General features: G+C 43.3%; 2 protein-coding genes across 2 annotated transcripts in view; both read right to left on the bottom strand.

Moving 5' to 3' along the window:
- Positions 1-25,039, bottom strand: part of LOC120995068 (C4b-binding protein alpha chain-like) — a 694,048-nt gene that overhangs the window by 307,383 nt on the left and 361,626 nt on the right. The gene's annotated exons all lie outside the window — the stretch shown is intronic.
- The window catches only part of LOC120995069 (C4b-binding protein alpha chain-like), a 362,014-nt gene that overhangs the window by 307,383 nt on the left and 29,592 nt on the right, over positions 1-25,039 (bottom strand). Inside the window, exon 2 of the mRNA XM_040424050.1 lies at positions 16,911-17,000. Coding sequence (XP_040279984.1) covers positions 16,911-16,989 — 79 coding nt within the window. The 5' untranslated portion in view covers positions 16,990-17,000. The remainder of the gene's footprint in view (positions 1-16,910; positions 17,001-25,039) is intronic.

Below are 25,039 nucleotides of genomic sequence, written 5' to 3'. Positions count from 1 at the left end.
AAAAACGGTGTAAAAAAAGCAATTTTTTGTCACCTTTAGAGTTGAGCGAACACCTGGATGTTCGGGTTCGAGAAGTTCGGCCGAACTTCCCGGAAATGTTCGGGTTCGGGATCCGAACCCGACCCGAACTTCGTCCCGAACCCGAAACCCATTGAAGTCAATGGGGACCCGAACTTTTCGGCACTAAAAAGGCTGTAAAACAGCCCAGGAAAGAGCTAGAGGGCTGCAAAAGGCAGCAACATGTAGGTAAATCCCCTGCAAACAAATGTGGATAGGGAAATGAATAAAAATAAAAATAAAATAAATAAAAATTAACCAATATCAATTGGAGAGAGGTCCCATAGCAGAGAATCTGGCTTCACGTCAGCAGAGAATCAGTCTCTTCATACCATAGCAGAGAATCTGGCTTCACGTCACCCACCACTCTAACAGTCCATTGTCATATATTTAGGCCCCGGCACCCAGGCAGAGGAGAGAGGTCCCGTAACAGAGAATCTGGCTTCATGTCAGCAGAGAATCAGTCTGCATGTCATAGCAGAGAATCAGGCTTTACGTCACCCAACACTGGAACAGTCCATTGTCAGATATTTAGGCCCAGGCACCCAGGCAGAGGAGAGAGGTCCCGTAACAGAGAATCTGGCTTCATGTCAGCAGAGAATCAGTCTGCATGTCCTAGCAGAGAATCATGCTTTACGTCACCCAACACTGGAACAGTCCTTTGTCAGATATTTAGGCCCCGGCACCCAGGCAGAGGAGAGAGGTCCCGTAACAGAGAATCTAGCTTCATGTCACCAGAGAATCAGTCTGCATGTCATAGCAGAGAATCATGCTTTACGTCACCCAACACTGGAACAGTCCATTGTCAGATATTTAGGCCCAGGCACCCAGGCAGAGGAGAGAGGTCCCGTAACAGAGAATCTGGCTTCATGTCAGCAGAGAATCAGTCTGCATGTCCTAGCAGAGAATCATGCTTTACGTCACCCAACACTGGAACAGTCCATTGTCAGATATTTAGGCCCAGGCACCCAGGGAGAGGAGAGAGGTCCCGTAACAGAGAATCTGGCTTCATGTCAGCAGAGAATCAGTCTTCATGTCATAGCAGAGAATCAGGCTTCACGTCACCCACCACTGGAACAGGCCACTGTCAGATATTTTTAGGCCCCGGCACCCAGACAGAGGAGAGAGGTCCCATAACAGAGATTCAGGCTTCATGTCAGCAGAGAATCAGTCTGCATGTCATAGCAGAGAATCATGCTTTACGTCACCCAACACTGGAACAGTCCATTTTCAGATATTTAGGCCCAGGCACCCAGGCAGAGGAGAGAGGTCCCGTAACAGAGAATCTGGCTTCATGTCAGCAGAGAATCAGTCTGCATGTCATAGCAGAGAATCAGGCTTTACGTCACCCAACACTGGAACAGTCCATTGTCAGATATTTAGGCCCAGGCACCCAGGCAGAGGAGAGAGGTCCCGTAACAGAGAATCTGGCTTCATGTCAGCAGAGAATCAGTCTGCATGTCATAGCAGAGAATCAGGCTTCACGTCACCCAACACTGGAACAGTCCATTGTCAGATATTTAGGCCCAGGCACCCAGGCAGAGGAGAGAGGTCCCGTAACAGAGAATCTGGCTTCATGTCAGCAGAGAATCAGTCTGCATGTCATAGCAGAGAATCAGGCTTTACATCACCCAACACTGGAACAGTCCATTGTCAGATATTTAGGCCCAGGCACCCAGGCAGAAAAGAGAGGTCCCGTAACAGAGAATCTGGCTTCATGTCAGCAGAGAATCAGTCTGCATGTCATAGCAGAGAATCAGGCTTTACATCACCCAACACTGGAACAGTCCATTGTCAGATATGTAGGCCCAGGCACCCAGGCAGAAAAGAGAGGTCCCGTAACAGAGATTCAGGCTTCATGTCAGCAGAGAATCAGTCTTCATGTCATAGCAGAGAATCAGGCTTCACGTCACCCACCACTGGAACAGGCCACTGTCACATATTTAGACCCAGGCAGAGGAGAGAGGTCCTATAACAGAGATTCAGGCTTCATGTCAGCAGAGAATCAGACTTCATGTCACCCACCACTGGAACAGGCCACTGTCAGATATTTTTAGGCCCCGGCACCCAGACAGAGGAGAGGTTCATTCAACTTTGGTTTGCCCCGCAATATAATGGTAAAATGAAAATAAAAATAGGATTGAATGAGGAAGTGCCCTGGAGTACAATAATATATTGTTAAGGGGAGGTAGTTAATGTCTAATCTGCACAAGGGATGGACAGGTCCTGTGGGATCCATGCCTGGTTCATTTTTATGAACGTCAGCTTGTCCACATTGGCTGTAGACAGGCGGCTGCGTTTGTCTGTAATAACGCCCCCTGCCGTGCTGAATACACGTTTAGACAAAACGCTGGCCGCCGGGCAGGCCAGCACCTCCAAGGCATAAAAGGCTAGCTCTGGCCACGTGGACAATTTGGAGACCCAGAAGTTGAATGGGGCCGAACCATCAGTCAGTACGTGGAGGGGTGTGCACAGGTACTGTTCCACCATGTTATTGAAATGTTGCCTCCTGCTAACACGTTCCGTATCAGGTGGTGGTGCAGTTAGCTGTGGCGTGGTGACAAAACTTTTCCACATCTCTGCCATGCTAACCCTGCCCTCAGAGGAGCTGGTCGTGACACAGTTGCGTTGGCGACCTCTTGCTCCTCCTCTGCCTTCGCCTTGGGCTTCCACTTGTTCCCCTGTGACATTTGGGAATGCTCTCAGTAGCGCGTCTACCAACGTGCGCTTGTACTCACGCATCTTACTATCACGCTCCAAGGCATGAAGTAAGGTGGGTACATTGTCTTTGTACCGTGGATCCAGCAGGGTGGCAACCCAGTAGTCCGCACACGTTAAATGTGGGCAACTCTGCTGTCGTTGCGCAGGCACTGCAGCATGTAGTCGCTCATGTGTGCCAGGCTGCCCAGAGGTAAGGACAAGCTGTCCTCTGTGGGAGGCGTACCGTCATCGTCCTGCGTTTCCCCCCAGCCCCTGCGTTGGGTGCCAGCCCGCTGTGAACCTGCTTCATCCTCATCCTCCTCCACCTCCTCCTCATCCTCGTCCTCCTCATCCTCCAGTAGTGGGCCCTGTCTGGCCACATTTGTACCTGGCCTCTGCTGTTGCAAAAAACCTCCCTCTGAGTCACTTCGAAGAGACTGGCCTGAAAGTGCTAAAAATGACCCCTCTTCCTCCTCTTCCTCCTGGGCCACCTCCTCTTCCATCATCGCCCTAAGTGTTTTCTCAAGGAGACATAGAAGTGGTATTGTAACGCTGATAACGGCGTCATCGCCACTGGCCATGTTGGTGGAGTACTCGAAACAGCGCAACAGGGCACACAGGTCTCGCATGGAGGCCCAGTCATTGGTGGTGAAGAGGTGCTGTTCCGCAGTGCGACTGACCCGTGCATGCTGCAGCTGAAACTCCACTATGGCCTGCTGCTGCTCGCACAGTCTGTTCAGCATGTGCAAGGTGGAGTTCCACCTGGTGGGTACGTCGCATATGAGGCGGTGAGCGGGAAGGCGAAGTTACGCTGTAGCGCAGACAGGCGAGCAGCGGCAGGATGTGAACGCCGGAAGCGCGAACAGACGGCCCGCACTTTATGCAGCAGCTCTGACATGTCGGGGTAGTTGTGAATGAACTTCTGCACCACCAAATTCAGCACATGCGCCAGGCAAGGGATGTGCGTCAAACCGGCTAGTCCCAGAGCTGCAACGAGATTTCGCCCATTATCGCACACCACCAGGCCGGGCTTGAGGCTCACCGGCAGCAACCACTCGTCGGTCTGTTGTTCTATACTCCCCCACAACTCCTGTGCTGTGTGGGGCCTGTCCCCCAAACATATGAGTTTCAGAACGGCCTGCTGACGTTTACCCTGGGCTGTGCTGAAGTTGGTGGTGAAGGTGTGTGGCTGACTGGATGAGCAGGTGGAAGAAGAGGAGGAGGAAGCTGAGTAGGAGGAGGAGGAGACAGGAGGCAAAGAATGTTGCCCTGCGATCCTTGGCGGCGGAAGGACGTGCGCCAAACAGCTCTCCGCCTGGGGCCCAGCCGCCACTACATTTACCCAGTGTGCAGTTAGGGAGATATAGCGTCCCTGGCCGTGCTTACTGGTCCACGTATCTGTGGTTAGGTGGACCTTGCCACAGATGGCGTTGCGCAGTGCACACTTGATTTTATCGGATACTTGGTTGTGCAGGGAAGGCACGGCTCTCTTCGAGAAGTAGTGCCGGCTGGGAACAACATACTGTGGGACAGCAAGCGACATGAGCTGTTTGAAGCTGTCTGTGTCCACCAGCCTAAATGACAGCATTTCATAGGCCAGTAGTTTAGAAATGCTGGCATTCAGGGCCAGGGATCGAGGGTGGCTAGGTGGGAATTTACGCTTTCTCTCAAATGTTTGTGAGATGGAGAGCTGAACGCTGCCGTGTGAAATGGTTGAGATGCTTGGTGACGCAGGTGGTGGTGTTGGTGGTACATCCCATGTTTGCTGGGTGGCAGGTGCCAACGTTCCTCCAGAGGCGGAGGAAGAGGCCGAGGCGGCGGCAGCAGCAGAAGAGGCCGAGGCGGCAGCAGCAGAAGAGGTAGCAGGGGGAGCCTGAGTGACTTCCTTGTTTTTAAGGTGTTTACTCCACTGCAGTTCATGCTTTGCATGCAGGTGCCTGGTCATGCAGGTTGTGCTAAGGTTCAGAACGTTAATGCCTCGCTTCAGGCTCTGATGGCACAGCGTGCAAACCACTCAGGTCTTGTCGTCAGCACTTGTTTGAAGAAGTGCCATGCCAGGGAACTCTCCTTGAAGCTGCCTTTGGGGTGCTCGGTCCCAGATGGCGGCGGTCAGTAGCTGGCGGAGTCTCTTGGCGGCGGGTGTTCTGCTTTTGCCTACTGCTCCCTCTTTGTCTTTTGCTATGCTGTTGGCTCGGTCTCACCACTGCCTCTTCCTCCGAACTGTGAAAGTCAGTGGCACGACCTTCATTCCATGTGGGGTCTAGGACCTCATCGTCCCCTGAATCGTCTTCCACCCAGTCTTGATTTCTGACCTCCTGTTCAGTCTGCACACTGCAGAAAGACGCAGCAGTTGGCACCTGTGTTTCGTCATCATCAGAGACGTGCTGAGGTGGTATTCCCATGTCCTCATCATCAGGAAACATAAGTGGTTGTGCGTTAGTGCATTCTATCTCTTCCACCCCTGGGGAAGGGCTAGGTGGATGCCCTTGGGAAACCCTGGCAGCAGAGTCTTCAAACAGCATAAGAGACTGCTGCATAACTTGAGGCTTAGACAGTTTCCCTGATATGCATGGGGGTGATGTGACAGACTGATGGGCTTGGTTTTCATGCGCCATCTGTGCGCTTTCTGCAGAAGACTGGGTGGGAGATAATGTGAACGTGCTGGATGCACTGTCGGCCACCCAATTGACTAATGCCTGTACCTGCTCAGGCCTTACCATCCTTAGAACGGCATTGGGCCCCACCAAATATCCCTGTAAATTCTGGCGGCTACTGGGACCTGAGGTAGTTGGTACACTAGGACGTGTGGCTGTGGCAGAACGGCCACTTCCTCTCCCAGCACCAGAGGGTCCACCAACACCACCACGACCATGTCCGCGTCCCTTACTAGATGTTTTCCTCATTGTTACCGTTCACCACAATAAGAAAAATTATTACCCGCAGAATCTGGGTAATAAATATTGAGTTTTGCTTGGCTGTTAACCATCGATGTGTTAAAGAAAAAATTGGATTAAAATGGAAAATCTGCCAAAAAAGTGAAATTTAAAAATTTGATCTCCATTTTACTTTAATTCTTGTGGAACGCATAAAGGGTTAACAAAGTTTGTAAAATCGGTTTTGAATACCTTGAGGGGTGTAGTTTCTACAATGGGTTCATTTATGGGGGTATCCACTATGTAGGCCCCACAAAGTGACTTCAGACCTGAACTGGTCCTTAAAAAGTGGGTTTTGGCAATTTTCTTAAAAATTTGAAGAATTGCTTCTAAACTTCTAAGCCTTCTAACGTCCTAAATAAATAAAATGACATTTCCAAAATGATGCCAACATAAAGTAGACATATGGGGAATGTTAAGTAATACATATTTTATGAGGTATCACTTTCTGTTTTAAAAGCAGAGAAATTGAAATTTAGAAAATTGCGAATTTTTCTAATTTTGGGGTAAATTTGGGATTTTTTCATAAATAAAGGTGAAATATTTTGACTCAAATTTATGACTATCATTAAGTACAATGTGTCACGAGAAAACAATCTCTGAATGACTTGGATAAATAAAGGCGTTCCAAAGTTATTACCACATAAAGTGAGATATGTCAGTTTTGCAAAATTAGGCCTGGTTAGGAAGGGGGCAAATGGCCCAGATGGGAAGTGGTTAAGGTGAAATAGGGCTGAGTCCTTAAGGGGTTAAACATCATCTGCCCCCGATAAGGGACAATTTTTGGAAGCTTGAAAAATCATGAAACATGTGACGGTGCGGTGTGTTTTTAAACACTCTGTAAGTTAACGCCATCAAACGTGCGGTTTACCCATAGCTATGTATGTCAGAGTCACACAGACATCATTTGCTGTTGTTGTGTTGGGGAGGGGGGAGGAAAAATAAAAATTCATAAAAAATAAACAAAAAGATTTAACAAGTTTTCAAAAAAAAAAGTCAGGTCCGAATCAAACTTTTTCAAACATTCGGCGACCAGATCCAAAACGAATCTTGACTGGTTTGCTCATCTCTAGTTATGAGGATAGATGCTCCAGAATTGTTATTACATGGGGAATGCAAGTAGTTACTAATGCAGAAATGTCAGGAGAGGGGCAGGTCCTCTTTAATGATTATAGTAACAGTCAGAGGGTGAAAAAAAAAATTCTGACTGACAGAAATGGTTTCTAGTTGGCAGTAATATATTAGATATTCCTCTCTAGTGAATATTGTCAGCGCTGGCGTATATCTCTAGCTGATATAAAGTTTGAAATGTCATATTTCCTTGGCTACAGAACTGCCACCTTGCAACATACGAGATATGCCCTTGATAGGCAAAAGGTGAAGCACTTGTATCAGAAGGATGTGTGTCTTATGGGACAATGAGAATAAAACAGGAAGGGCTTCCCAGGATCACTTTTGAATAAAAAGCTGAACAGGGGAGTTAGCTTGTCTATGAAGCTCAGAACTGCTGGCTGTGACGTACAGAGATAAGAAAATGTTTTCTTACTCAGCACAATCCATGACATTTCTTCTGTCCCAGTGACTGTTAGGCCTCTTGCAGACGAACGTTATTTTTTTCCTTTCCATTTTTTTTGTGTTCCGTTTGCGGTCCGTATGTGGAACCATTCACTTCATTGGGTCCGCACAAACAACGGAAGGTACTCCGCATGCATTAGTTTCCATATTTCCGTTCCGTTCAAAGATAGAACATGTCCTATTATTGCCCGCAAATCACGTTTCGTGGCTCCATTCAAGTCAATGGTTCCGCAAAAAAAAACGGAATGCATACGGAAACCAAACGGAACAGCAAAACGGAACAGAAGTGGAAACACTACTGAAACAAAAAAACGGATCCGTTTAAAACAGACTGCAAAATACAGAAAGAGCTATACGGTGGTGTGCAAGAGGCCTTAGTTGAAGACAGACCATCGCTGATAAGCATTGGCAGATTATAATATGTCCGTTTTGGGTGGACTGGTCGCCTAGGATCATAGGCTCCTGGAGAGCCCATGGACACCCAAACTGCTAGCAACACATACTAATAGTCATAACTAGAGTTGAGCGAACACCTAGATGTTCGGGTTCGGGGAGTTCGGCCGAACTTTAAAAAAAAGTTCAGGTTCGGGACCCGAACTTGATCCGAACTTGAACCCGAACCCCATTGAAGTCAATGGGGACCCGAACTTCACTTTATTATTTTCCGTTATAACATGTTTATAACAGAAAATAATAGTATTAGCTTTTTCAGATCTGAGTTTTTACGATCGTGAAAACTCAGATCCGACAGTATATTCTAACACAGAATCGTTCCCATGGTGAAGAACTGTGTACATAACTGCCCCCTGCTGCCTGGCAGCACCCAATCTCTTACAGGGGGCTGTGATCCGCACAATTAACCCCTCAGGTGCCGCAGCTGGGGGTTAATTGTGCGGATCTCAGCCCCCTGTAAGAAATCGGGTGCTGCCAGGCAGCAGGGGCCAGACCCCCCTCCCTCCCCAGTATTAAAATCATTGGTGGCCAGTGCGGCCCCCCTCCCTCCCTCCCCAGTATTAAAATCATTGGTGGCCAGTGCGGCCCCCCCACCCCCCCCTATTAAAATAATTGGTGGTTAGTGCGGCCCCCCCTATTAAAATCATTGGTGTCCAGTGCGGCCTCCCCCACCCCTAATTAAAATCATTGGTGGCAGTGGCCACAGGTTAACAACCCCCCTCCCCCTCCATCATTGGTGGCAGCGGAGCGGCAGTTCAGATCGGAGTCCCAGTTTAATTGCTGGGGCTCCGATCGGTTACCATGGCAGCCAGGACGCTACTACATTCCTGGCTGCCATGGTTACTTAGCACTTTTAGCAGCATTATACTTACATGCGCTGTCTGTGGCCGGCTGGGCGCTCCTTCTACTGGTAAAAAAAAAGTTCACAAAGTATCAATGCATCATAAAAGTAGGAGCAAGTCTCCTCCTTAAATGCAATGAGTGGATGAAAAGAGATGCTGGGACTCGCAGGAGAGAGACCAGGGTAGGAGTAGTATACGCCCTGAGCACCATATGGAGCTGTCTAGGAAGTTCTCCAGCGGTTGACTACACCTGGGGCTGGATTAGTGTGGTTTTCTGAAGACAGAGGAGATCATTTATTAAAATCAATGTTTTAGACCCGGTTTTAATAACCCCTATATCTGGCAGGGATCCACCGAAGTAATGAAGATGGGCAGGACTCTACATAACTTCAGTGCATCCAGCACCAGTCTAAATGAAAGACAGCTTCCTAGCTTTCTTACATTTAGACCATTTTCTACATCTAGAACAGGCTTAGAAAATATCTGGAACAGATAGACAGCTTATCTTACATCTGACAAAATTGCTCAGTTCTTGCTTTAATTTCAGCCTTTTTTTTTCTTTTATTACTGAATTAAGCCCCTTGCAGACGAGCGTGTCCTGATAAGGTCTGGATGCATTGCGGCAAACCTGCGCGAGTAGGTACTGACTGCGATTGCGTTCCGTTGTTCAGTTTTTATCGCGCGGGTGCAATGTGTTTAGCACGCGCGTGATAAAAAACTGAATGTGGTACCCAGACCTGAACTTTTTCACAGAAGTTCAGGTTTGGGTTCAAGGTTGTGTAGATTGTATTATTTACCCTTATAACATGGTTATAAGGGAAAATAATAGCATTCTGAATACAGAATGCAAAGTATAATAGGGCTGGAGGGGTTAAAAAATAAAAATTTAACTCACCTTACTCCACTTGTTCGCGCAGCCGGCATCTCTTCTGTCTTCTTCTTTGAGGAATAGGACCTTTGATGACGTCACTGCGCTCATCACATGGTCCACCACATGATCGTTTACCATGGTGATGGATCATGTGACGGACCATGTGATGACCACAGTGACGTCATCAAAGGTCCTTTTCCTGTGCACAACAAAGAAGAATACAGAAGAGAAGCCGGGCTGCGCGATCAAGTCGATTAAGGTGAGTAAAATTATTTTTATTTATTTTTTTAACCCCTCCAGCCCTATTGTACTATGCATTCTGTATTCAGAATGCTATTATTTTCCCTTATAACCATGTTATAAGGGAAAATAATAATGATCGGGTCCCCATCCCGATCGTCTCCTAGCAACCGTGCGTGAAAATCGCACCGCATCCGCACTTGCTTGCGGATGCTTGCGATTTTCACTCAGCCCCATTCTATTTTATGGGGCCTGCGTTGCGTGAAAAACGCAGAATATAGAACATGCTACGATTTTCATGCAACGCACAAGTGAGGTGTGAAAATCACCGCTCATGTGCACAGCCCCATAGAAATGTTTGGGTCCGGATTCAGTGCGGGTGTAATGCGTTCAAGTCACGCATTGCACCCACGCGGAAAACTCGCTAGTGTGAAAGGGGCCTTAATGGTTCACTTGGATGTTAGCCTGATTAAGGTGAAGTGATACATGACTGATCTCCTATTCCCCTACTTTCCCTATTTCACTCTCCCCTCACCCTTCCCTTTCTTCCTTGTTTTGTCTTCCTTTTTACGTTTTGTTATTATTTGAATATATGCCACATATGATGCTTGCTACATCATGTGTAGGATTTTAATTTTTATTACAATGATATTTTTGTATCAATTTGAGTGCTGTAACTCAACTATATTTGGATTTATGATGCTACTGATTGCTTGCATATATTTAAAATAAACAGAATTTACAAGAAAATGATGAAGGAGACGGGCCTGCTGGTGCGTCCCCTTCCCCATCCACGCTACACCCATGTTTTTAGACCTGGGAAAAAGTGGCAAATTGTGGTGCAACTTACCTGCACCAGAAATACACATAATATAGGCGTTTTTCTGGATCATAAATGACCCCCAGAGGTGAGTGTAGGAAGCACTTATCCTTCCAGGAGTACCCAAGCTAGAGAGTTAGTTGGGTTGTAAAATCCTGTACACAGGCACTCATTTACCACTGCTGTTGGAAGGTACAGCAGGTAGAAACATAGAAACATAGAAACATAGAATGTGTCGGCAGATAAGAACCATTTGGCCCATCTAGTCTGCCCAATATATCTGAATCCTATGAATAGTCCCTGGCCCTATCTTATATGAAGCATAGAAACATAGAATATGTCGGCAGATAAGAACCATTTGGCCCATCTAGTCTGCCCAATATACTGAATACTATGAATAGTCCCTGGCCCTATCTTATATGAAGGATAGCCTTATGCCTATCCCATGCATGCTTAAACCCCTTCACTGTATTTGCAGCTACCACTTCTGCAGGAAGGCTATTCCATGCATCCACTACTCTCTCAGTAAAGTAATACTTCCTTATATTACTTTTAAACCTTTGCCCCTCTAATTTAAAACTGTGTCCTCTTGTGGTAGTTTTTCTTCTTATAAATATGCTCTCCTCCTTTACCGAGTTGATTCCCTTTATGTATTTAAAAGTTTCTATCATATCCCCTCTGTCTCTTCTTTCTTCCAAGCTATACATATTAAGGTCCTTTAACCTTTCCTGGTAAGTTTTATCCTGCAATACATGTACTAGTTTAGTAGCTCTTCTCTGAACTCTCTCTAGAGTATCTATATCCTTCTGGAGATATGGCCTCCAGTACTGAGCACAATACTCCAGATGAGATCTCACCAGTGTTCTGTACAGCGGCATAAGCACTTCACTCTTTCTACTGCTTATACCTCTCCCTATACATCCAAGCATTCTGCTGGCATTTCGTGCAGCTCTATTACATTGTCTTCCCACCTTTAAGTCTTCTGAAATAATTACTCCTAAATCCCTTTCCTCAGATACTGAGGTCAGGACTGTGTCAAATATTCTATATTCTGCCCTTGGGTTTTTACGCCCCAGGTGCATTATCTTGCACTTTTCCACATTAAATTTCAGTTGCCAGAGTTCTGACCATTCTTCTAGTTTTCCTAAATCCTTTTCCATTTGGCGTTTCCCTCCAGGAACATCAACCCTGTTACATATCTTTGTGTCATCAGCAAAAAGACAAACCTTACCATCGAGGCCTTTTGCAATATCACTTATAAAGATATTAAACAAAATTGGTCCCAGTACAGATCCCTGTGGAACCCCACTGGTAACCTGACCTTGTTTTGAATGTTCTCCATTGACTACAACCCTCTGTTGTCTGTCACTCAGCCACTGCCTAATCCACTCAACAATATGGGAGTCCATGCTCAATGACTGCAGTTTATTGATAAGTCTTCTATGTGGGACAGTGTCAAAAGCCTTACTAAAATCTAGATATGCGATGTCTACTGCACCTCCACCGTCTATTATTTTAGTCACCCAGTCAAAAAAATCTATAAGATTTGTTTGACATGATCTCCCTGAAGTAAACCCATGTTGTTTTTCATCTTGCAATCCATGGGATTTTAGATGTTCCACAATCCTATCCTTTAATAGGGGTTCCATTAATTTGCCTACTATTGATGTCAGACTCACTGGTCTATAGTTGCTCGATTGCTCCCTACTACCTTTCTTGTGAATGGGCACGACATTTGCCAATTTCCAATCTAAAGGGACGACCCCTGTTACTAATGATTGGTTAAATAAATCTGTTAACGGTTTTGCCAGCTCACCACTAAGCTCTTTTAATAATTTTGGGTGTATCTCATCAGGCCCCTGTGACTTATTTGTCTTCACCTTAGACAGCAAACTTAGAACATCTTCCTCTGTAAAGACACATGCATCAAACGATTTATTAGTCATCCTTTCTAGTGGAGGTCCTTCTCCTTTTTCTTTTGTAAAAACTGAACAGAAGTATTCATTAAGGCAGTCGGCTAGCCCTTTATTCTCTTCTACATACCTTCCGTCCTTTGTTTTTAATTTAGTTATTCCTTGTTTTAATTTCCTTTTTTTATTTATATATCTGAAGAATGTCTTATCCCCTTTTTTCATAGACTGAGCTAGTTTTTCTTCTGCCTGCGCTTTAGAAGTTCTTATAACTTGCTTGGCCTCTCTCTGCCTAATCTTGTAGATTTCCTTATCTTCATTGCTCTGGTTTTTTTTATAATTACAAAATGCTAGCTTTTTATTTTTAATGATTTGGGCCACTTCTGCTGAATACCACAGTGGTCTCTTCCTTTTTTTGCTTTTACTGACAAGTCTAATGCAATTTTCTGTTGCCTTCAATAATGCACCTTTTAAGTAGTCCCATTTCTCCTGGACTCCATGTAATCCGTTCCAGTCTGATAAGGACTCATTTATGACTAATTTCATTTTTGAAAAGTCTGTTTTTCTAAAATCTAAAACTTTTGTTTTTGTGTGGTGGGACTCTTTCACAGTTCTTATATTAAACCACACTGACTGGTGATCACTAGATCCCAAGGTTTCGCCTACAATGACATCATATACCGAATCCCCATTTGTGAATACCAAATCCAAAATGGCCTCCCTCCGGGTTGGCTCCTCAACCACTTGTTGTAGAGATAACCCCAGTAGGGAATTTAGAATATCTGTACTCCTGGTAGAACTTGCTAATTTGGTTTTCCAGTTTATATCTGGAAGATTGAAATCTCCCATAATGATAACTTCTCCTTTCATTGTCATTTTAGCTATTTCTTCAACTAGTAGATCATCTAGTTCTTTAACTTGACCAGGTGGTCTATATATCACACCTACACGAGTTACTGCATGGTTAGCAAACTGCAACGTAACCCAAACTGACTCTATGTTGGCCTCACCAACTTGTATTAGGTTAGATTTAATGCTATCTTTCACATACAGGGCCACTCCTCCTCCTTTCTTGCCTTCTCTGTCTCTTCTGTATAAAGAGTACCCTGGTATGGTTATGTCCCAGTCATTTCTTTCATTAAACCATGTCTCCGTAACAGCCACTAAATCTACATTCTCAGATGCCATTATTGACCCAAGTTCATTGATTTTTTTACCTAAACTGCGAGCATTTGTAGACAGGACTCTGAGCTTATCTTTCTTAACCTCTGTGCTTCTGACCTGTTCTGGCATTGTTTCGGGGGGCAATTGGACTCTTTTATTTTCACTCTTTTGCCCCCCCTTCCTAGTTTAAATACTCTTTCGCAAATTCTTGGAGTTGTTCACTAAGTACATTTGTTCCTTTGAGAGAAAGATGCAAACCATCTTTTTTGTACAGTTCCTTTCTATTCCAAGTAGAGCTATCATGAGAAACAAAGCCAAATCCTTGCTCTTGACACCATTTACCAAGCCATATGTTGAACTCCTTTATGAAGGATAGCCTTATGCCTATCCCATGCATGCTTAAACTCCTTCACTGTATTTGCAGCTACCACTTCTGCAGGAAGGCTATTCCATGCATCCACTACTCTCTCAGTAAAGTAATACTTCCTTATATTACTTTTAAACCTTTGCCCCTCTAATTTAAAACTGTGTCCTCTTGTGGTAGTTTTTCTTCTTTTAAATATGCTCTTCTCCTTTACCGAGTTGATTCCCTTTATGTATTTAAAAGTTTCTATCACATCCCTTCTGTCTCTTCTTTCTTCCAAGCTATACACTATAAAGGTCCTTTAACCTTTCCTGGTAAGTTTTATCCTGCAATCCATGTACTAGTTTAGTAGCTCTTCTCTGAACTCTCTCTAGAGTATCTATATCCTTCTGGAGATATGGCCTCCAGTACTGCGCACAATATTCCAAGTGAGGTCTCACCAGTGTTCTGTACAGCGGCATAAGCACTTCACTCTTTCTACTGCTTATACCTCTCCCTATACATCCAAGCATTCTGCTGGCATTTCGTGCTGCTCTATTACATTGTCTTCCCACCTTTAAGTCTTCTGAAATAATTACTCCTAAATCCCTTTCCTCAGATACTGGGGTCAGGACTGTGTCAAATATTCTATATTCTGCCCTTGGGTTTTTACTCCCCAGGTGCATTATCTTGCACTTATCCACATTAAATTTCAGTTGCCAGCGTTCTGACCATTCTTCTAGTTTTCCTAAATCCTTTTCCATTTGGTGTTTCCCTCCAGGAACATCAACCCTGTTACATATCTTTGTGTCATCAGCAAAAAGACAAACCTTACCATCGAGGCCTTTTGCAATATCACTTATGAAGATATTAAACAAAATTGGTCCCAGTACAGATCCCTGTGGAACCCCACTGGTAACATGACCTTGTTTTGAATGTTCTCCATTGACTACAACCCTCTGTTGTCTGTCACTCAGCCACTGCCTAATCCACTCAACAATATGGGAGTCCATGCTCAATGACTGCAGTTTATTGATAAGTCTTCTATGTGGGACAGTGTCAAAAGCCTTACTAAAATCTAGATATGCGATGTCTACTGCACCTCCACCGTCTATTATTTTAGTCACCCAGTCAAAAAAATCTATAAGATTTGTTTGACATGATCTCCCTGAAGTAAACCCATGTTGTTTTTCATCTTGTAATCCATGGGATTTTAGATGTTCCACAATCCTATCCTTTAATAGGGTTTCCATTAATTTGCCTACTATTGATGTCAGACTCACTGGTCTATAGTTGCTCGATTCCTCCCTACTACCTTTCTTGTGAATAGAAGTAACTATCTTTCTCATTTGTATAAATATGCAAAAGTTTGGCCATGGTTATACAGTGGGCACTAATTTAAAAGGGAAATAGATGGCAAATGGGCACTAATTCTTATCTTTCTGGTTTACTTCCACTTTCTAACCAATTGCTAGTCATTGCCACTTTAGGGTACTTTCACACTAGCGTTTTTCTTTTCTGGCATAGAGTTCCGTCACAGGGGCTCTATACCGGAAAAGAACTGATCAGGCATATCCCCATGCATTCTCAATGGAGAGTAATCCGTTCAGGATGCATCAGGATGTCTTCAGTTCAGTCGTTTTGACCGATCAGGATGGAGATAATACCGCAGCGTGCTACCGTTTTATCTCCGGCCAAAAAAACTGAAGACTTGCCTGAATGCCGGATCCGGAATTTTTTCCCATAGGAATGTATTAGTGCCGGATCCGGCATTCAAAATACCGGAATGCCGGATCCGTCCTATCGGCCTGCGCGTGCGCAGACCGGTAAAAATGTGAAAAAAGGTACAAGACGGATCTGTCTGTCCGCATGAGAAGCGGAGAGACGGATCCGACCTTGCAATTCATTTGTGAGACGGATCCGCATCCGGATCCGTCTCACAAATGATTTCAGTCAGCGGCAGTTCGGCAGATCCGGCGGGCAGTTCCGACGACAGAACTGCCCGCCGGATCACACTGCCGCAAGTGTGAAAGTAGCCTTAGTGTTACTGATAACAGTTACAGTGTGTCAGAGGAGGGGGAGCATATATATTTTTTTTTTTACTGATGACCTATCTTCTGGTAAGAGCATCAGTATCTGATTGGTGGGGGTCCGACACCTGACTCACAGTCAGCAAGGTGGCTATGTGGTTAGCACTGTTGCATTGCAGATCTGGAGTCATGAATTCACATCTGACCAAGGGTAACATCTGCTTGGAATTTGCATATTCTTCCTGTGTTTGTGTGGGTTTCCTCCCACACTTCATCAAAAAAACTATTGTGATAATTTGGAATTTAGATTGTGAGCTCTCATGGTGACAGATAAGTGATGAAAAGCTCTGTACAGTGCTGTAGAATATATTGGCATTATATTAATATGTAAAATAAATAAGGAATATGGACACAGATACCATTGTCCACTATGAAGACCTGGCCTGTACAAAAATCTGCTTCAGGGCATATCACACCTCCTTAAATTATTAAACTTGACTAAGGGCTCATGCACACGAACGTGCCGTTTTTTGCGTTACGCAAATGGTGGATTCGCAAAAAATGGATGCCGCCCGTGTGCTACTTTCACACCTGAACTTTCCCTTTCCGCTATTGAGATCCGTCATAGGAGGAAAACGTCTCAGTTTTGTCCCCATTCATTGTGAAATGCATTCCGTTTCGTTTTGTTGCGTTCCCATGATGCACAGAAAAGCGCAGCAAGCAGCGTTTTTGAGTGTGTCATTGGATACTGAATAAGACGGATCCGTCATGAAAAACAATGTAAGTGAATGGTGGCTATTCAATTATCTATTCAACTGCAGTTCAACCATCAAACAACTTCTGTCTAAAGTGTATGGCCACCTTAAGCGTACAGTGCATAAAAAGCTTGAAGATACTTCAAAGTATTGAAAAATGTCTGCATACACATCCTCCCAGCACTCCAGTTGAGTTGTATGGAAAAACACAACTTACCTCCACTACCAATAATTTGTGATAAGACAATCAGGAGAACTGTACAAATTCTTCTTACTGCACACCACACAGGTGACATTTTAATGTAGCCTGGAAGGGGAAAAAAAAAAAAAAAAAAAAAAAAAAAAAAAAAAACATTTTATTTACTACTTCATCAGAATTCTGCACAAGGCAATCAATATTATTTAGAATAATTTGAATTCATGCATATTTCCTCTATTCAATAGACCTTTTTCCTAAGCAATACTTTTCTGGCACCTTTTATTGAAAATATATTTTTTCAGAAGAAATTATTATCAATCAGTTATTAGCCCATAAAGGCGTTGTTTGAGATTAGGAAAAATGTTGGGAGGAGCAGAATGTCAGTGCTGGAGAATTAGCGATATAATGGCTATGATGTACTGCTTCTTTGGTTATGTGATTCCATCTCATTGAGCTGGACAAAGAAATTAGGAAAAGTGCAAACAGCAGGTGGCGCTATACCGATAGATTTCATACTTTTGTAATTAAAAATTACTTTTGTAATTTTTAATTACAAAAGTATTCTGATCCATAATTTTGTGGGACAATCCTTTAATCATTTTTCAGTATGACCAAAGTAGAAAATGATCACACAACAAAAATCGATTCACAGTATCATGCAAGAGTGCGAACAGACAATCGGATTGTTCAGTTCTGAAGGCCACATCGCGATCCTGTTCCAGTTACAAAGGTATATGGGGGGACATGTTAAGTGGGGAGTTCAAAGTAGTGTATATAGAGATGAGACATGTTAGAGTTAACTATATGGGGAGAGAAGAAAAATTTGATGCATAGCAATTATTTAACCTCTTCCTATAGCACAAAGTGGATGAAGTCCATATATTGTTATTAAATAAGTTGTTGTATCTATGTCTCAGTCTTGCACACTGTGACAGAAAATTTTGGCGTTTGCTTTTTCTATGCTTTTGTTTTATAATGTACTAAAACTTCCTCTCTCTGCGCAAACGCTTCCTAATAAAATGTATATTTCCTTTCTCTATACAGATGTTTCCCATTTCTGTACACTGCTTCCTGTAGGAATGAGACCGGTAAGTTTTCCAGGATATTTTTACCAACCCAGGCATATCAAACACACATATTAAATATCCTTTCAACCAATATGTAATATGGTAGGTTTCCTAAGGCCGGAAATCCTGACGCTTGAGACCAAAGAAGCTCCCAAATTTCTTGAATGCAAGAAAATAAAACTTGAATTATGGCTTTTGAAGTATATCTTCTGGTCTATGGATTCATACAGCCCTAGTCTCAGTATTGGATGGACTGGATACATACCATCTGTAGCATGCCATTAGCATCTCTACGTTACCTGGGAAAGCAGTACAGTTACCTTCTTTAATTCATTAGCATCTCTTTGACAACTGGCAAGAAGTACAGTTTGGCCTTTTGTCTGCACGTAACTTTAATTGTGCCCCCACCCCTATCTACAACATCCTGTATATAATAAGTTTTCATCTGTACAGCGTCCCACTAGTGTATGTGGGCACTGCAAAAGCTTATTATGTCATATGTAATGTCATGCTGTATTTTATTCTTATGTGGAATCCCTGTTACCAGGCTGTCAGGTGCACTACACTCATTCCACCACTAGATGGGGATAACACTAGCACATATATATATATATATATATATATATATATATAGTACAGTTCAGGCCTAGTTAGTTGGAGTTAGAGTGTGGGAGTTGAAGGAGATGGAGTGAGGAGCAAGGGGGAAGGAGAGGTCCCCTCTCCTCTCAGCTCTCTCTTGGGCTCCACGGCCCAGAGGAGCCAATTCGTGGTATCATTATCAAGCCAGGAAAATAGGCAGAGGTGAAGTCTGTATTCTACCATCTACTCTTCAGGAGTGTCAAGTGGATTTTACTAAGTTTATTGTGGAAAGACAAAGGAAGGACATTAGCCATTATTCTAGGCTCCAGGCGCCTTTGTAATAAGGTGAAGGTTTATTAGCTTCCGGCACCCTAACCGTTACTTCAAGGACAGATAGGACATCTGTTGCATCACTTGTGTGTAGAAGACCAAGACTTGAACTACCTTTCTGAGACTGAAGCCAGGCAAAGAGCTGAATATCAGTGAGTATATAACTTGCTACCATAGCCTGAGACATAACCACATGTACATCCTGATACTGGGATTTACCACATTTAACTTACATGTTCATAAGAGACTGTTTTATAACTGGATTTAAAATTGCTGTCAAGATCCTGGTTACAGTAAAGTTCTGAGTTGGATTCAAACCCTGCCTCATTCTTATATCTCCATACTACCACCACTCAGATCATTTTGCACCACCAAGGTGCTGGCATCACGACATTACCTTAATCCAGGGGCCCAGCCGCACAAGCACACAGAAAAGCCAATCACCATTAAGGGCACATTGATCACCACCTGCCCGGTGTCCCCTGTAATAGAGTGTGCCCCGGAGAATGTGGTGCTGTTCTCCCCTTCACTGCACTGCTGGCCCAGGGAGGCATCTGCTAACCGTGAGTACCCAATAAACTGTTGCACCCATCAGAACACCGTGAACCTCATGTGTTCTCCCCTGTGGACCGGCACGTTGCATCTGTTCCAGGAAAATGCCATCAGAATCCATAACAGGCCATATAATATACTTTATTTATTTTACTGTTTTAGTGACAAAATAGGCAACCAAAGTTTAGGATGTCTATAGCGATTTGGAATCTGCACACCACTGACCAGAAACAATGATTTTGGGTGCCGTATCAGAGATATTTGGTGGCACCTTTAAACAGGGTAGTTATCGGGAAATAGCGTTTGAATAAATGATCATTCCCTATAATCAAAAGAGTCCAGCATAAACAAATAAAAAACAATACCTTTCTTTTGTCTGTAGGCTAAACAGTTGCAGAGATATTAGTTTCTATTCATATGCAAATTAGACGTTCGAGCACAAGGAGGCGAACTATGTAGATTCCTGTATTGATTACTAATAAAATGTAGTCTGGTTATTATCTAAGGCTACATTCTTAGTTTTTTTATAGCCATTTTGCAACCATTTTTGCACCTGTTGTTTTTCTTTTTATTTAGACCCTATCCCCTAAGTATACCTAATGTCACTCATAGTGGCCTCCAGCAGTAAAAATGTCCCCCAGAGTGGAGCCCCAGCAGTAATAATGTGCCATCCACAGTGCCCATATTGCCACCCAGTGCCCCCATTGCATCCACAGTGAAACAGTGCCTCCAGTTGCCATCCACAGTGCCCTCATTGCCATCCAGAGCCCCTAGTGCCATCCACAGTGTTCCCTTTGCCATCCACATTGTTCTTATTGCCATTCACAGTGTCTCTGATGCCATCCAGTGCCTCCTTTGCCATCCATTGCCCCCATTACTGTCCACAGTATTCCCATTGTCATCCACAGTGCCCCTAGTGCCATCCAGAGTGTCCCAATTGCCATATTTTGTACCCCCTTTGCCATCCATTGTCCCCATTGCATCCACAGTGCCCCATTGCCATCCACAGTGCCCCCAGGTGCCATCCACAGTGACCACATTGCCATCCAGTGCCCCTAGTGTCATCCACAGTGCCACCCACAGTGTCCCCATAGCCATCCACAGTGTTCGCATTGCCATCCGGATGCGGACCCATTCATACAGTCGTGTGAATGAGCCCTAAGGCTGGGTTCACATCTGCATTGTGAACTCAGGAACTGAAACCTATCACTGTATCCAGCATACATGCCGGCTTTCAGCTGGACAAAAAAATGCTACACGCAACATTTTCTGTCCGGCCGAAAACCAGCATATATGCCAGAAAGCAGCCAGATTACCGCCGGATCCCATTACTGTAAATGGGGATTTGGCAGTGCACAGTGATCTCCGGAACAGAATAAGAAAAAAATCACAGCTGTGTTTCTCATTTATTTTGGAAAAGTAAGTAATGCGGCAATATGTGTAAACGTTTTTGGCTCGCAGGCCTTCATCAGTCACTAAAGACATAGAAAAGAACAGCACAAAATTGGACCAAAAATGAGTATAAATAAAAAATAATAAAAACGTAATACAAATGACAGAGCCTTACCCCCAAGGGAATGAATATGAAATACAAAATCTCATGTAATATACCGGGTCTGACCATTTCCTTCAGTGAAGGATATGCATATGGTATATGCATTTCTGAGTTTGACTATTACACTGTGTGCAGAATTATTAGGCAAATTAGTATTTTGACCACATCATCCTCTTTATGCATGTTGTCTTACTCCAAGCTGTATAGGCTCGAAAGCCTACTACCAATTAAGCATATTAGGTGATGTGCATCTCTGTAATGAGAAGGGGTGTGGTCTAATGACATCAACACCCTATATCAGGTGTGCATAATTATTAGGCAACTTCCTTTCCTTTGGCAAAATGGGTCAAAAGAAGGACTTGACAGGCTCAGAAAAGTCAAAAATAGTGAGATATCTTGCAGAGGGATGCAGCACTCTTAAAATTGCAAAGCTTCTGAAGCGTGATCATCGAACAATCAAGCGTTTCATTCAAAATAGTCAACAGGGTCGCAAGAAGCGTGTGGAAAAACCAAGGCACAAAATAACTGCCCAGGAACTGAGAAAAGTCAAGCGTGCAGCTGCCAAGATGCCACTTGCCACCAGTTTGGCCATATTTCAGAGCTGCAACATCACTGGAGTGCCCAAAAGCACAAGGTGTGCAATACTCTGAGACATGGCCAAGGTAAGAAAGGCTGAAAGACGACTACCACTGAACAAGACACACAAGCTGAAACGTCAAGACTGGGCCAAGAAATATCTCAAGACTGATTTTTCTAAGGTTTTATGGACTGATGAAATGAGAGTGAGTCTTGATGGGCCAGATGGATGGGCCCGTGGCTGGATTGGTAAAGGGCAGAGAGCTCCAGTCCGACTCAGACGCCAGCAAGGTGGAGGTGGAGTACTGGTTTGGGCTGGTATCATCAAAGATGAGCTTGTGGGGCCTTTTCGGGTTGAGGATGGAGTCAAGCTCAACTCCCAGTCCTACTGCCAGTTTCTGGAAGACACCTTCTTCAAGCAGTGGTACAGGAAGAAGTCTGCATCCTTCAAGAAAAACATGATTTTCATGCAGGACAATGCTCCATCACACGCGTCCAAGTACTCCACAGCGTGGCTGGCAAGAAAGGGTATAAAAGAAGAAAATCTAATGACATGGCCTCCTTGTTCACCTGATCTGAACCCCATTGAGAACCTGTGGTCCATCATCAAATGTGAGATTTGCAAGGAGGGAAAACAGTACACCTCTCTGAACAGTGTCTGGGAGGCTGTGGTTGCTGCTGCACGCAATGTTGATGGTGAACAGATCAAAACACTGACAGAATCCATGGATGGCAGGCTTTTGAGTGTTCTTGCAAAGAAAGGTGGCTATATTGGTCACTGATTTGTTTTTGTTTTGTTTTTGAATGTCAGAAATGTATATTTGTGAATGTTGAGATGTTATATTGGTTTCATTGGTAAAAATAAATAATTGAAATGGGTATATATTTGTTTTTTGTTAAGTTGCCTAATAATTATGCACAGTAATAGCCACCTGCACACACAGATATCCCCCTAAAATAGCTAAAACTAAAAACAAACTAAAAACTACTTCCAAAAATATTCAGCTTTGATATTAATGAGTTTTTTGGGTTCATTGAGAACATGGTTGTTGTTCAATAATAAAATTAATCCTCAAAAATACAACTTGCCTAATAATTCTGCACTCCCTGTATTTTGTTGTATGATTACACTAATCAGTGGATACTTTGTATTTCAGGCCCCATGACCTTTACTAAGACCCGGTGCCGCATAAGGTTATCCTTTGATCACTTCCCCTCTTCTTCCATCTCATCTCACATTTCTTCTCCCTTATATTTATTTTTATTTTTCGCTTAATTTTCTTTTTCACCTATTTTCTCTTATTCTCTCATTTCTATTACATCCTGTCATTTTTTGGGGATTTACATATTGTCTTATCCTATAGTATCCGGCCATTCTATCTCTCCCCTCCCGTGTTCCCTCCCCTTCTCTAAGTTTGCGCTTCATCCCCACACATCTTCCTGCCCTTGGAGCTCAACTTCCGGCCTCCGTGCGTTTCTGACCCAGATCTACTTCCGGTGGTTGGAACGCACCGCGTCCTGTGTTTGACACATGCTTCCTGGCCACTGTTTACAGCTGGGGACTCCCACTCCTCCTATTTAAGAGGACCCAGCTCATTTTCTTTTGTGCACCATTACCTTCCTGGCGCCAAATAGTGCCTGAACTTCAGGTGTGCGCCACTCTTCTACATTTTATTCATTTTCTACCTAACTGAGGCACAGGTAAGTCCCTTTTGGTATATACTGGCCCCCCGGTTCCAGGTTGTATATTTGTTATCTGTGACCTATGTGCTTATTTAATATCTGTTACTTATTGCAAATATGACCAATATACATATACACACCTTAATAAGATATATACCAGACATCCGGATCCCCTAATCACAGACGTTATGAAGCCTGAAGAACTCTAGTGGTCTAAAGATCTCTTCTCTTCATAACTCACGAGACAGAGGATTTATGTCATTTATTTTATTTCAGTTTTGTATTATTTCAGTCCTTGTATTACGTTTTCATTATGCTGTTCTTTTCTATGTCTTTAGTGTCTGATGAAGGCCTGCGAGCCGAAAACGTTTACACGTATTGCCGCATTACTTACTTTTCCGAAATAAATGAGAAACACAGTTCGAGCAAAGAAAACATTTTTGCTGTAATTTATTCTTATTCATAACCGGGGTGGGAACCCTATACACAGTGAACATCATACAGGGAGCGACAAAGTTCACTATTTCCGGAACAGAATGCCGGAGTTCACAGCGCAGATGTGAACCCAGTCTTGACTGCCTGTTGAGTGGGGGGAGGGAGTTATGGCTGGTACACACATTGCTGTTGGGGGTGGTGGATAATCTGTTGCTTGTGCATCTGTGGTCATTTATATTATGTCCTGTTAACCTTTTAAGGACCAAGACAGTATTTTTGCTCTTTTTTTTCCTTTCTGCCCTTCATGAGCCATAACTTTTTTACTTTTCCGTTGCCCCGGTTTTGTAGCACAACAGTTCGATTTTAACTATTGAATCACAGCTGTAGACCAGAAGATTTAATTCATTTGGTCTGCAGCTGTAGTTTAATAGTTAAAATCCATCAGTCGTGCTACAAAAAGCCTCAAAGCAATGCTAAATTTATATAGTTTCTATTATGTTTTACTACTTTAAAAAACATATACAATATATATATCACTGAGCAAAGATATATTTACTAACACAATGCACAAGGAAAACATAGTATCCAATAACATATTTATTATCAGGTCAATCTGAAGAAAACATACAGTACAAAAATAGATAAAAGATGCATACCTACAACACTGGGGATTAATAAGGAGGAATCCCCCTCTAAATGTAAAAGTCTGCAACATCTAACAGTGGACAATGGCATATAACATTAATCTAACCAAGTCCTCAGGCACAGAATAACAGTATAGCACTAAGTAAATAATGCAGTGTCCCACCACAAAAGTGGGTTTTAGGTCCATTTCCTATATGTAAGGTGCTAAAAGGTCAAAACATTTTGTGTATATATATAGGTTTGTGTGCCCTGAGCAAGTAATGGTTAACAGGTCATAGCAACCAGTTGCTAGATGGGGCTGGGCACCTCTCTCCAAAGGGAGGAATTAAAGGAGTTCTCCGGGAAAAATGAAAATACTGAAAAAACATGTTATTATAAATAAACTCTTAAATATAGTTAACCCCTTCAGGACAGAGCCTATTTTTATTTTTTCAAATCTGGCATGTCACTTTTTGTGGTAATAACTTTGGTTGGAACGCTTTTAATTATCCAAGCGATTCTCAGATTTTGTTTTCTCATAACACAATGTACTTCATGTAAATTTGAGTCAATATGTTTTACCTTTTATTTATAAAAAGAAAATCCAAAATGTATAAAAATTTTGGGAAAATTCACTATTTTCTAAATTTGAATTCTCTGCTTTTAAGATGGATGGTGATACCTCATAAAGTAGTTATTAATTAACATTGACCATATGTCTACTTTATGTTTGCATAATTTTGTGA

Source organism: Bufo bufo, chromosome 3, assembly GCF_905171765.1.
Source record: "Bufo bufo chromosome 3, aBufBuf1.1, whole genome shotgun sequence".
Classification (NCBI taxonomy): domain Eukaryota; kingdom Metazoa; phylum Chordata; class Amphibia; order Anura; family Bufonidae; genus Bufo; species Bufo bufo.
This window is presented reverse-complemented; position numbering and strand designations above follow the sequence as displayed.